This window comes from Peromyscus californicus, unplaced genomic scaffold, assembly GCF_007827085.1.
Source record: "Peromyscus californicus insignis strain IS unplaced genomic scaffold, ASM782708v3 Scaffold_2__1_contigs__length_46816999, whole genome shotgun sequence".
Taxonomy (NCBI): Eukaryota; Metazoa; Chordata; class Mammalia; order Rodentia; family Cricetidae; genus Peromyscus; species Peromyscus californicus.
This window is the reverse complement of record NW_026294540.1, coordinates 33,946,326-33,960,429: the sequence shown is the minus strand read 5'-3', so window position 1 is coordinate 33,960,429 and position 14,104 is coordinate 33,946,326. Positions and strand designations below refer to the sequence as shown.

The following is a 14,104-nucleotide window of genomic DNA, read 5'->3' as shown; positions in this document are numbered from 1 at the left end:
GCTTGTTGGGTGGTTCCCACAGGGCATTGGTCTGGGTGCCCGCCTGGGCAGCTGATCACTGACTCCCTACCCCTGCTACCTTTGCCCTCCCTGTTTGCAAGGCCAGTCTAGCCTATCTCAGACACCCTGAGCACTGGACCAGGTACACAGGAAGAGGAAAGAGAGAAGGGGGGCTCCCAGGCCTGAGTCCCTGTACCAGGGCATGCGAGGCTGCGCCACGAGCCTCATAAACCGCTTCAGGGTGTGGCCAACCTGTGGTTCAGGGGGAGGTGACTGCGCCTATTGTGGTACAGAGCTGGTCGGTCATCTAGGGGCAAAGTCCACAGTCTTTGCCCTCTACTGCTTGAGCCACATCATGACGTCTGCCTTGGCTGTTTCTGACACCTAGCCTCCCTCTGTGGGCCCCAGCGAACCCACTACTTAGTGATGCATTGCTCAGGGGACAAGCCCCGCAAGAAAAGAAAGCCCAACAGACTCTAGAAAATGCAAGGCGTTTATCTATAAATAAGCAGTTAGTAGCTGGCAGGCTGGCGCACTGGCAACCCTGTTGTGCTAGATAGACTTGGCTGCCCCTGGGAGGGCCTTGCCAAGGATCTGTGCTAGAATGCGGGGCAAGGGGCCTTTTTCTTGCACCCAAGATAGCCACAGCCAGGCCCAGGCTGTGGCTCCCCAGCCCTGAGTGACTGGGCCCATTCTCCCTGGCCATCTCTCTCTGCAGCGACACAGCCTGGAATCTAACCATCCGTTTCTTCTGCCCCGGGAAGGAAGGGCCAACTCACAGTTCCACCTGCAGGCTGTCACTAAGGCATCTCACTGGGTCCTTGGGTTTGTCCAGTTCGCCCAGGTAACTTCACTCTGGGCTATACATGGAATAGAGAGGCCCCCATGCGGCCCGCAGTGAGCTCTCAGGAGAGGCTGGGCCTCCGTCAAGAGATTGCTGATGGGTAGGTCCTCAGCTAGGTTCCGCACACCCCACACCCACCCCTACAGGTCCTCTGAGGGAATCAGCATGCGTTTCTCTATGTTGCGACTCTTCTTACCCCCTCCGGAGCCACTGGCCGGGCCAGGGTGGGTGCTGGGCGATGGGTGCCCACCCTGGCCAGGCCCAGGGGCTTCGTGGGTGGCCTGCTGTGTATACTGCTGGTATGCCGGTGAGAAGTTATGAATGGCATCCTGGACGATGTCCTGTGGGCTGATGGTCTCCTTCAAGCCGCTGGATATGCTTTGCATAGGTGCTGGTGGGACTGGAAGGTAGAACACGTGGGCCTGAGTCGCAGGTCCTCTGGTCCGCGGCACCCCACTCCATCTACCCGGTCCCTCAGCCCTGCCTCTCACAGGCCACCTTGGGCTATCTGGGTTTGGGGGGATCCTGCATGTCTAGGCCTTGCCATTGGCTAGCAGGTGACCTCAGACCCAAGACCCAGCTTAGTTCCTGCATCTCAGCATTGGTCTATGCCCAGGGGAGGAGGCCTTTCACCTTGAGCAGGTAGGAGCCAGGCAGCCACCAGCCATATAGCTAATACACTCACTAGAGTAGTCAACTCAGCCCCTCTTGACACCCTCCCCAAGCACCAAGGAGACCTAAGAGAGTGGCTCCCTCTATGCACATCTTTCAGAGCTCATAATCCCCCTTGCCTGCCTGGCCCACACACCTACAGGGATGTCCTTCTGATCAGTACTGGACATCGTGGCTGAGCCTTTGCAGGTAGCCCCGGTTGGTGGGGCCCAGCTCACCTGGTGAGTTCTTCTTCTCTGAGTACACCTGGCTGGGGAAGGCATAGCGCAGCGCAAGTGAGGCAAAGAGCATCTCGATACAGATGAGGAAATTCTGGTAGCCAGCGGCAAGGGTACCAGCCCCCACCCTGGTGCCGTCCACGGCCTGGACCTCAGGGATGACCCCACACCTCTCCAAGATGGCCAGCAGCATTCCTAGAGACAGAGACAACCATCCAGACCCCATCCTTGGATGGAAGCTGAGCACTGCCAAAGTTCTTACTGAAGCCCAGGGTATGCAGGGAAAAGGGTTAGCCTCATCCCAGGGTTTCTTTAATACTGACCACATTGGTGGAGAGATTATGGTTGAGAAGGGCTGGTTACCTCAAAGTCAGGGTTCCTGTTGCTCTCAGACATATCTAGCTTGGGCCTGGGGACCCCTGCTCTTACGCTAATGGCCATGGGGACTGAGTTCTCATGGCCTGCTGGGGGCTTGGTGGGGACCAGGGCTCAGGAAGCCAAGGCATAGCTTCCTTCTGCCGACAGATCTCATTGGGTCCCCAACTCCAGGCTCTGCCAGCTCCAAACTGAGCCGCTGAGGTATTGACTTTTGGTAAGGTTAGGGAAGCTGAGGCGTACAGGGCTGGGAGGGAAGGGATATTTGAACCCAGGTTCCAGGGATGCCGGTCCTGGCCCCACACCCTCGCCCACTCAGCTCACGTACCCTGCCAGAAGGAGAGGAAGATGATGGCTTTGATGGTGAGGAACTTGAGCACTGGCTCGAAGGGCCTCAGGAGGTCCCTGGTCGCGAAGTAGAAAAGGAACAGAGCGTAGAGAGCCAGGCTAACCGAGGCGTTGTACACGAGGGTCACGTACAGGTAGCCACTGTGGATGCTGGGCCAGGGGAGGTGCTGGTTAGAATAGTCCCTGTCCCTCACAATGTTCTTTTAGCCTGTCCCCTGGCTGGGCACCACAACCCTAGAGAGCGCTACCTAGATCCTCCCTCAGACAGGGCCAAAGGGAGCAGCGGTTGGGGGCCGACAGTTCCCCATCAGGTCCCTCCCTGAGTTGTTGCCTGTCCTCCTGGGCACTCCCACAACCTTAGCAATGTCTTATTTTTTTTTTAGGCAGGATCTCATGTAGCCCAGGCTGGCCTCAAACTCATTATATAGCCAAGGATGACCTCCAGCTTTTTAATACTTCTACATCAACCTCCCAAGTGTTGGGATGACATCTGTGTACCGCTACATCTAGTTTATATGAAGTTGGGGATGGAACCCAGACATCCATGCTAGGTAAACACTTTGCCAAATGAGCGACAGCCCACAGAGAGGGGGATAAGGCCGCGTGAGGAAGGACCTGTGGGGAGCCCCGCCTCCCATGGCCCTAGTGAGGCACCTGCTCATAGCCCCCTCTTACTTGAAGTCCCCATCATGGTATCTGTCGAAAGCCTGGAGGATGATGGTGATCAAAGCCATGACCGGTTTCACGATGCAGAACTGTAGCGTGGCCTGGGAGGGGTGGAGGAAGGGAGTTGGGCTGGGCTGGGCTGGGGCAAGGGCATCCAGGTGGGGAGGGCAGGCCCCCTCACCTGTTTGCAGAAACGTAAGAAAGTGATGGAGTAGGACATGCCGCGGAGGCAGCAGGTCCCATAGAAGCAGCTGGACCTGCATATGAGGAAGAGGTCATTAAGGCCACTAGGAAGACAACTGGGGGTTCTTCAGTGTGGCCTGGCCAGGTCCCAGCCAGGGCAGGGCCTGGGCTGGACTCACCTGATAGGTTTGCCACGGATCTCAGCCATGATGGCGCTCTCTCCCCCCAGATATTGGAAGCACAAGGTCAGGAAACTGTAGATGACAAATGCTGCCAGGGGACAAGGGGTGACAGTGAGGGTCGGCCATGGAACCCCTCTGCATGCAGGCACCACCAGATCCACTCAGCATACCCGGGGCAAGCTTACTCGGACTGTGAATCCCAGGGATTGAGGTTGCAAACTGTGCAACCTCAAAGCAGGTCCCAGATGAGACAGTCACCTTTGGGGACGGTGAGGGAAGTGTGTGTAGGTAGGTGCATGTGTGTGAGGCTGAGGGTCCCCGCTGAGCTCCCCCAGGCCCAGCCTGGAATGTCACCTTCGTAGCAGTCTCTCACAGAGTCGAAGTATACGTAGTATGGATGGCCCCCGAGGAGGAGGAGGCTGAGCCATGAGTCGAAGGCGTAGATGGGCACAATGAAGAGGAGGCGGATGACGAAGCGCTGCTCTTGCGGGAGGGTGTAGGAACGCAGGTGGGAGTAGATCTGTGGCAGAGGAGATTCAGTGTCACCTCTGTCCCCGCTCCTGGCCCTGCTGTCCACGACGTGGGTGCCAGCCCGAATGCAAGAGGAGCTATAGCCAGACAGAGCTCCAGGCTGCCCTCCCTCTCCCACACTGCCTAACGTTCTACTGAGCACAGGACGAGCACAGAGAGTGGAAGCAATCAGAGGTTTGTTGTAGCACCTATTTTAGATGAAGAGTCAGCCCTGCTTAGGACAGGAGCATCCTGGGTGGGTGCAAGACCACCTTAGCATCCCTGTCTCCAACTAGAAAGTAGGGCTGGGGAGGTGGCCCGGTTGGTAAAATGCTTGCTTTGTAAGCATAAGGACCTGACTTCAAACCCCTAGCACTCACTGACAAAAAAAACTAGGTATAATGATGCATGCCTGGAATCCCAGTTCTGGGGAGGCAGAGACAGGTGGCTGTCTAGAACTCACTGGCCAGCCCATACAGCCGTATCAGGGAACTCCAGGTCTCATGGAGAGACTGTCCCTTAAAAGCAAGGTAGATGATGGGCGGCAGCGGTGGCGCACGCCTTTAATCCCAGCACTCGGGACGCAGAGCCAGGTGGATCTCTGTGAGTTCGAGGCCAGCCTGGTCTACAGAGCGAGATCCAGGAAAGGCATCAAAACTACATGGAGGAACTCTGTCTCGAAAAAGCAAAACAAAAACAAAAACAAAAACCAAGGTAGATGGTGCCTGAGGAATGACATTGGAGGTTGACCTCTGTCTTACACACACACATATACGCACACACCACACAAAGCAGATTGAAGTATGTCTCAGAGTTAGAGCACCTAACTAGTGAAGGGCAGGGCCATGGCTAAGGTAGAGAGAGTCCTTGCCTAACAAGAACAAGTCTCTGAATTCAATCTCTGGGACATGCCCCCTCTAAACTGAATACATGCTTATTATATATAAATATCTATTTAAATTTTTTTTTTCTTTTGAGACAGGGGTAGCCTGACTCACTATGTACCCTTGGCTGACTAGGAATTCACTATGTAGACCAGGCTATCCTTGAACTAATTGAGATTTGCCTGCCTCTGCTTCCCGAGTGCTAGGATTAAAGGTGTGAGAAGACACCACAGTCGGTTTTACTCTTTTTGGAGGGGAATCCGCCACCCAGCTCCCAAATAAATCACATATGGAGGCTTAGTCTTACTTATGAATGCCCAGCCTTAGCTTGGCTTAGTTTCTAGCCAGCTTTCCTTATCTTAGATTATCCTGTCTACCTCTTCCTCTGGGCTTTTCCTTTTCTATTCCTGTATACATTTCTTTGTTTCTTATTCCATGGCTGGCTGTGTAGCTGAGTGGCTGGCCCCTGGAGTCCCCTCCTCCGGCTGCTAGATTTCTCCTTGTCTTCCAGATTTCTCCTTCTATATAGCCCTGCCTATCCTTTCTCCTGCCTTGCTATTGGCCAGTTCTTTATTAGACCATCAGGTGTTTTACACAGGCACAGTAACTAACACAGCTTCACAGAATTAAACAAATGCAACATAAACAAAAGTAAACACCTTAAAATAATATTCTATTACATTTCCCCCTTTTTGTCTAAATAAAAATGAAACGGTTTTAACTTAAACATAGTAAGACTATATACAATTACAATTATCAAGTAAAGATTATATTCACAATATTCTGTCCATTTGTAGTTAACATATTCAGAGAAAATAATGCATTATTGATCCTATCTTAGTGAATCCAAAATTTTACACCTAATTTACTTTCTATCATAACTAAGGAAAACTGAAACTATAACTATCTAGACTTCAATTCCATCATAGGCCAAGCAGGATGTAATATTATCTAACAACAGAGACATTTGGCTGTCTGGACAATTACCCAAAGTTCCTCTGCAATGTTGGGGCATCCATCTTCAGCCTACAGGCCTAGAGTATCTGGCAGACTTTTCTATGAAGCAGGAATTTTGAAGGACTGTCCTGCCTTGTTTTGGCAAAGTTCATCAGCCACGTTCCTCTGTGTCCTGCACAATGTCTGGCAGACTCTTCTGTGAAGCAGGAATTTTGAAGGACTGTCCTGCCTTGTTGTGGCAAAGTTCAACAGTCACTTTCCTCTGTGTCCTGCATGTCCAGTCTGCACAGCACATTGTCAGCAGTCAAAGACAAGAACAGTTTCTTTGCCCAGTGGCTAACCTTGCCACAATGAAAGCAAACTCCATAAGGAGTTTCTTCAATGCCCACCATCTTCTCTGAAGTACATTGGTGCTGCCAGGAGCAGATGTGTCTCATTGTCATGAAAAACTTTCAGTTAACAAAACATTTTAAATGCCATATTCTATAGGTATTTGAAGTATTTGAAGACCATCTATCTAAAATATAAATATGTTTTAACCTAGAAAATATACCTAACATATCTACAAATCTGATTGTTATAAATGACTAACTACTGACCTATGTATGTTTCCTGATTATCCTATATGGTTTTTAATAATAGTTTTCAAAAACTAGAACTTCAACTAGAACTTTACCTTACAGTCCAAATGAACTGCATAGATTACAATACCTCAAACAAAAATAGAAACATACATACAATATGTTGTAACAAAAATAATCTTAAATTTGAATCAATACACAAAAATCCTTTAAACAAGAGTATAAACATACATACAGTGTAATAAAAACAACTTTAAATTTGCATTAATGTTCTATATTCCCCTAAGTGATAACAAACATCCATAATTCAGCAAATAACCAAAAGCCACCCACACCCCACCCAACTCTTGGGAATGTGGGCGTAGTCTTCTCCATACTTCTTCCTGCTGTCTGTCAAGGAAGTATCTTTAGGGTCCTAGAGAGAAAATTTTAAGACCAGCAGTAACCTTTGCTGATAGATATCATCTGTCAAGTCTCAGGAGGTCTCTCCTGATCAAACCTGACCCATATTAACCCTGAGGGAATCCACAGCCTCTCACCTCCTGTGGGAACAAAACTCCAAAGCATTTTTTTTTTATTTCCATTTGACAAATATATTTTTTGACTTATTTTTTAAGGTTAAGGCTTTTCTAAAATATCTAGACTGGTTCAGTTTAGCAGTCCCTTCACCTCCCATGTGTCCCAGTAGCTGTCTTTTGCTTCTCAACAGTCAAACAATTCAAAATTAACACAATAACAAACAGGAGCCAAACTGTGTATTTCCCATCTTCAGGGCTTTTTTCTTTTACCCTCTCTTTATAAACTATTCTTTTTTTTTTCTATGACTATACCCTTTTCCTTTCCTTGAGCCTACGCACATTGTTACACGCACTATAACCTGCGTATAGAGGTTTTTCCATCTGGACCTCTTTTACTTTTAGAGTGACCTCCAGCCTTCTTTGACCGCATGAGCAAACTTTTACACCTGAATTCTCCACACTTGGCTCTCACCTGGCTCTGCCCGCTTCTCGGGTTGGGAAAGCCGAGCCTAAAGCTCACAGCCTGGTCAGAGGTTTGTGACTGAAAATTGCATTCAACCTTCCTAGCTGTGGAAGCCAGAACCTGTGATGCCACTGGCGGTTTATACTTAGCACTGCCGGCTGAACAACAGCACCGTTTTTTTGTTTTTTTGTTTGTTTTTCGAGACAGAGTTTCTCTGTAGCTTTGGAGCCTGTCCTGGAACTCGCTTTGTAGACCAGGCTGGCCTTGAACTCACAAAGATCCGCCTGGCTCTGCCTCCCGAGTGCTGGGATTAAAGGCGTGCGCCACCACCGCCCGGCTAGCAGCACCTCTTAAAGTAGCTGTATCTTCTTTTTTTTTTTTTTCAACTTTCTCAGGCCCTATGGAAATACGAGCCCCAGGTTGAACAACAAATTGTTGTTTTTATTCTTTTTTTTGGGGGGGGGGGCGCCACCCAGCTCCCAAATAAATCACACACGGAGGCTTAGTCTTACTTATGAATACCCGGCCTTAGCTTGACTTAGTTTCTAGCCAGCTTTCCTTGTCTTAGATTATCCCGTCTACTTTTTGTCTCTGGGCTTTTATCTTTCTATTCCTGTATACTTTTGTTTCTTCTTTTTGTTTGTTTGTTAGTTTTTTTGAGACAGGGTTTCTCTGTGTAGTTTTGGTGCCTGTCCTGGATCTCACTTTTTAGACCAGGTTAGCCTTGAACTCACAGAGATCCGCCTGGCTCTGTGTTGCTCTTGTGTGGCTGGGTGGCTGGCCCCTGGAGTCCTTCTTCTTCTCTGGCTGCTAGATTTCTCCTTTTCTTCCAGATTTCTCCTTCTATATATACTCTCTGCCTGCCAGCCCCGCCTGTCCTTTCTCCTGCCTTGCTATTGGCCAGTTCTTTATTAGACCATCGGGTGTTTTACACAGGCACAGTAACATAGTTTCACGGAGTTAAACAAGTGCAACATAAACAAAAGTAACATCCCTTAAAATAATATTCTACTACAAGCCAAGGTGTTATTGAATTTAGCCCAAAGTCTCACACAGGCTAAGCAAGTGGTTTCCCACTGAACTATATCTTCAGCTCTTTAAAATGGTATCAGTGGGCAGAGAGTGTGGCTTAGTGGGAAAGCACTTATCTAGCATGTCTGAAGCCCCAGGTTCAATCCCCAGTACCACAAAGGAAAAAAGTATTTGCGACTGACAAATTGCAGAGGCCGCACTGAGTACATGCCATACGTGTGGGTGCCTGTGGAGGCCAGGAGAGGGCGACAGATCCCCTGCAGCTGGGTTAGAGACCGCTGAGAGCCACCCAAACTGGGCGCAGGGTCCTCTGCAAGATCAAGTGCTCTTAACTGCTGAGCCATCTCTCCAGCCCCTCCTTGGGGAATTGGCAAACACATGTTCCACCACTGAGCCACACCCCTGGTCCTCTTTTTACTCTTGGGAGGAGGGGCAGAGGTCCGCGTCCAGCATCATCCCTCAGACACCACTCTCATATGATGGGATGAGATCTCTCACTGAACCTGGAGCTCATTGATTTGGCTAAACTTACAGCTGGCTAGTGAGTTTCAGGGATCTGATTGGTCACCCCTCCTTGGGGTTATAGATGTGTCCCGCTGTGCCTGGCACTTTTTGGTGGGTCCTAGAGATAGAACTCTGGTGCCCATGCTTGCACGGCAGGTGCATTTACCAGCTGAGCCACCTCTTTGTTCTGACAGACACATAAAAGGCTGAGATCAGCCAACCTCACGCCTTACTTGCTTCTGTGACGTGGTGTAAGATCTTAAAAAGAAAAAAAAAAAGCCAGGTGGTGATGGCACATGCCTGTAATCCCAGCACTCGGGAGGCAGAGGCAGGTGGATCTCTGTGAGTTCGAGGCCAGCCTGGTCTACAGAGCTAGTCCAGGACAGGCTCCAAAGCTACAGAGAAACCCTGTCTCGAAAAAAAACAAAAAACAAAAAACAAAAACAAAAAAAAAAATCACTATTGTTGCTTTTGAGAGAGTCTCACTATGTAGCCCAAGTTGACCTTGATCTTTCCACCTCAGCCCCCCCTAGTGGTGAGGTGACAAGCTTGTCCATCATACCAAGCCTAAAATTCATTCCTTAGGCATTTTCAAGCCTGTAACGTATTTTGATACCCTGTGGGGTCATCTTGAAGAACATTCCAGAAGTCAGGACACTCATTCACTTATCCAACAAGAGGTTCTTGGGTCCTGTTAAGTGTTAGAACTCAGTAAAGAGACTTAAATGTCCCCTGTAGCACAGGTAGGCTCTCAACTTAGGGACCATGGAAGGCCTCTTGCTCTTTGACCCCTTCTAGGAATCTGTCCCTATGCAGAAATAAAGAGGAAAGAAACTGTGTGCAAAGAGGTTCATCACAGTAAAATACAGGAACAAATGCTGGAGCTATGCTCAGCATGCGAGGCCAGGATCACACCATAGAGCCTGTGTGCAAAGGAATACTATACAGTCAGTAAAAATGATGCTCAGATGCACAGCTCTATGGGAAGTCCTCTGATAGGATGAGGCACCTGAGAGCAGAATAGGAAACCAAGCAGGGTTTCAAGTATCATCCATGTCTAACAAAAATGGAAGGAAAGGGCTGGGGATGTGATTCAGTTGGTAGAGTGCCTGCCGAACATGAAAGAAGCCCTGGGCTTCATCCTCAGCTCCATATAAGCAGGGAGGTGTGATGAACACCTGTCATCTCAGAATTGGAAAATGGAAGAAGGAAGATCTGGAGTTCAAGGTTATCCTCTGCTATGTAGAGAGTTTGAGGCCATCCTGGGCTACAAGATGCTGTCACAAACAAAACAAAACAAAACAAAAAACCAAAGACCAATCCAGGAAGGTGATTATACTGTTCATCTTCAAGTTTTCTGAATTTTCTGTATTTTTCTACAGAAACAGAACAGGAACATACCCCACCCCCACCCAGTTGTAGGAATAGAACCCAGGACCTCCTGAGTGCTCAGTCAGCATTCTACTACTGAGACATTTGTTTTATTTTTTCGGGAGGGGGGTGTCTCACTAGCTTGTTCAGGCTGGTCTTGAACACACTGTGGACCCCAGGGAGGCCTTCACTTAAGACACTCTTGAATCAGCCTGTGCCCTAAGCCCCTCTGCACAGAGTCTTTTTACTTTTTACTTTTTTTTTTTTTTTTTTTTTTTTTGGTTTTTCGAGACAGGGTCTCTCTGTTTAACAGCCCTAGCTGTCCTGAAACTAGCTCTGTAGACCGGGCTGGCCTCAGTGGGCTGGGAGCTGGCTGCCTCCTCCCCTTCCTGGCTACTGTGGAGAAGGCTCTTTTGGAGAGATGCCCTGTGCGGCATGGAGGTCATGTTGTTAGAAGGAGCTGTGTGTGTGCAGGGGCTGCTGATGCCAGAGACCAGCTCCTTATCAGTCCTGTCCTCCCTCCCCAGCCTCTGAGGGAGGACACACTGTGACCAGCCAGCAGGAGACCTTTCCCAGGCTAGCACTGCCTGGCTGGTGACCTTGGCGAGGTGCTGCCCTCTCTTGCCTCAGTTTCTCCATTTGAAAATAGAGATGTTGATCCCCTCTCTGTCTAGCCCCTACCCCTCCCAGAGGTCACTCCACTGACCCTAGCATGTGGCTGACACCTGCCTGGCCTGCCCTTAGGCACGGGTCTATCTCCCTCGTATCCTGGTTACTGAGGCACACCTGGCCAGGTACCAGCCAGCAAGCAGGTGGCTGTCACAGGCAGAAGTGTTTGTTCTTACTTCCTGCCCCTGGCTCAGGCCCTCCCCTGAGTGCCAGATGGGTGTTCCAGAGGTCCTGGGGCTTTCAGCTCCTTGTACCAAGCTCCAATTCCTCAGCTTTCTGGTTCTATCTCCCCAATTACCCCCCTATTCCAGCTGTCCACCTTCCTTCCCCAGTTTTCCACTCTGCCTGACCACCCCCCACCCTCAGCTCCTTCCTCCCGCCACTCTCCTAGCTCCCCACCTCTCAGCTCACTGCCCCCAGCAACCCTCCAGGTCCCCATAGTCCTGGTTCCCATTCCTCTCAGTCTCCATTCCCCTCGCTCCTTCCTCCATCTTCCTGCCCTTCCTCCCTGAATTCCCTGGGTCTGGCTGGAGGTTCTCTGTAAAGCAAAGTCCAAGCCTTGGAGGGAAAAGGCCCTTTCTCTTCCAGCTGTGTGAGCCTGGGGATGCCCTTAGTCATGTCTGAGCCTTCGTGTTCTTGTCTGTGACCTGGGATCAATCACTGACCTCAGGGAGCAGAGTGAGAGGCCTCAGACATGAGTAGGGGTGCCCACCCAGCAAACTGCCCTCTGCCTGGCAGAGACCTCTCACCTTAGGTTTCGCCCCTGCATGTAAGCCCTGGAGAAGGGCCCTAGACGGATATACCACACCTAGGGTGTCCAGTACTGGGGCTGTCCCTGGAGGTCCCATGATCCCAGCATCTGTCCATGGGGGCCATCGGAGCTGTGCCAGGTCCCGTAAAGACCTTGAGGCCCAGCAGGGTTTTGGGGGTGCTTACCTGGTGGCAGGTTAGCAGCAGAGCAGTCCATACAAATACGCCTGAAACGCCTCGGGCCAATGCGCTGGTGAGGAAGAGCTGGGGGGGTCCCTGCGAGCCATTGTCCACGCGCTCCATCTGCGGCCCGGCTGCCACTGTGGGCATTGCCGGAGGGGGGCTGGGCGGAAGCCAGGTCGCTGACACCAGGGGAGCTCCGGCTGTTTTCAGAAACCCTGATGCATTGCTCATCTGCAGAAGCCAGCAGAGGAGTGAGGACCCGGGGCAGGCTCCCGTGGGAGTGTGAGGGGCAGGAGGTGGGCAAGGCCATGTGGGTGTCACCCAGGGGCCAGCTCTGCCCACTGCAGTTTCTGCTTGCCTGGCCACTATCCCTAGCACCCCACCCATCATCCACAGACGGTTCCCTGGGGCCCACCGTGGCCACCTGTTCCCTTTGTGGGAGTCTGCCCTGACTTTCTCACCCCCTCCCCTGACTCTGGGCTGCTGCGGGCTAACACTTGAGGGACAGGGACCTGGCTGCTTTCCGCCTGGGGCTCAGATCCTAGATGGAGGCCCTGGGAAGCCCCTTCAGGTTCCTTTGTGCCCTGGGTTCTCCAACAGCTACTTCCTAGGAGTCTAACCAGGTGGCGATGGCACTGAGGCAGGAGGACTGCGGATCTGTAAATATAAAGCCAGCCTAGGCTACCTAGTTAATTTGTTTCAAAAAAAAAAAAAAGGAAAAATATCTCCAAACAAACTCAAACCCGGAAACTTGTTTCTATCATGGTCTGTGAAGGAGGGATCCACCTGCCTGGGTCGTTTGGGAGGGAAGACCAGTAATTATACCTCCCAGCAGGGGAAGGTGCTCCACCCCCAACCCCGGTGCCAGTCCACCCCCACCCCCCACCCAACCCCTGCCTGCCTTTGACCCTGACCGAATACTCTTTAGTGTCTCCATAAGCTGCAGCAGCAACCAGCAGAGCATGTGCCTGCCTCCCTGGGAGGCAGCGACTTTGGGCCTCCTTCCTACCCTTTGCTGTCTGCCACGGGGGCGGGAGCCTACCTCTGTGAGCAGGAAGCTCTTTGGCCCAGGCCTGGGAGGCCTAGCCTCCTCTGGGGAAGCCTGGCTGGTCATTCACGCGGCCACATGGCCCCCACTGAAGGCCAGGCTGCGGGTTGGGGCAAGGCTGGTCTCTGGAGGGTTGCGCTAGGCCAGGAAAGGTACACAGGGCCTCACCTGGCCAATGGCCCACCTGGGCTTGGGGCTGAGGGAGGGGCAAAGGGAGGAGAAGCTAGGCTTGTCCCCGCCCCTGTCGACCGACACTCTATCCCTCCGGGGCTGTTTGCTCCGCAGCAGCAGCAGCAGGAGCCGCAGCAGCAGGCGGCTTCCAGGAACTGCCTGGCTGGCAGGTGCCTTCACCTGCGGGCACCAGGCTGTCTGTCAGGCAGCGGAGCAGTCAAGGACAGGAGGGAAGGGTGCGCCCGAGCTGTGCCAGCTCGAGGGAGAAGGCCATGGGTATTCACGGACGCAGGGCTTCTTTTTTGGATGGTGAGAAAGTTCGAGAACTAGACAAAGTGGTGGTTGCCTATTGTGGGCATCCCTACTGCTCCAGAATTGTGCACTTCCAACTGGGCAGGGCCGAGGATGTGGCTCAGTTGATGGAGCGGTGGCCCAGCACCAGTGAGGCTCCAGGGATCCATTCCCTGTGTGACATAAACCAGGCATGGTGGTGGTATATGCCTGTTTTCCCAGCACTTCCAAGGTGAAGGCAGGAGGATCAGAAGTTCAAGGTTGTCCTCGCTACATTCTGCTTTAGGCCAAAGTGGGTTATATGAGAGCCTGTCTTACTGAGTGAATTAATACACATATTCATGAATGCATATACAAATGAGTAAAACAATACATATAAACATGGGTAAATTTAACCAAACCTCATTGGCACAGGCCTGTCATCCCAGCTACTTGGCAATCTGAGGCAGGACAGGTAATTCAAGACCAGCCTAGGATACAGAGCAAGTTTAAGACCAGCTTGGGCCACTTAGTGAGACCCTATCTAAAAACAAAATGTAAAACGTGTGCTGGGAATGCAATTTATCTTTAAACTGTCTGCCTAGAATCCCCCAGTGAGGGGCTGGGGTGTGACTCAGTGGTAGAGCACCTGCCTGAATCCCCCAGTGAGGGGCTGGGGTGTGACTCAGTGGTAGAGCACCTGCC

General features: G+C 51.2%; 1 protein-coding gene across 1 annotated transcript; it reads right to left on the bottom strand.

Annotated features, from left to right (window-relative positions):
• Positions 1–570: 570 nt before the first annotated feature.
• On the bottom strand, positions 571–13,024 carry Tmem184a (transmembrane protein 184A). The gene is made up of 9 exons (XM_052754809.1): positions 12,953–13,024; positions 11,914–12,141; positions 3,843–4,008; positions 3,486–3,576; positions 3,305–3,380; positions 3,133–3,224; positions 2,438–2,607; positions 1,735–1,929; positions 571–1,244 (listed from the first exon to the last, which is right to left on the bottom strand). Exons 1-9 carry the CDS (start codon positions 13,022–13,024, stop codon positions 985–987), a joined length of 1,350 nt encoding a protein of 449 aa, XP_052610769.1. The 3' UTR covers positions 571–984.
• Positions 13,025–14,104: the final 1,080 nt, after the last annotated feature.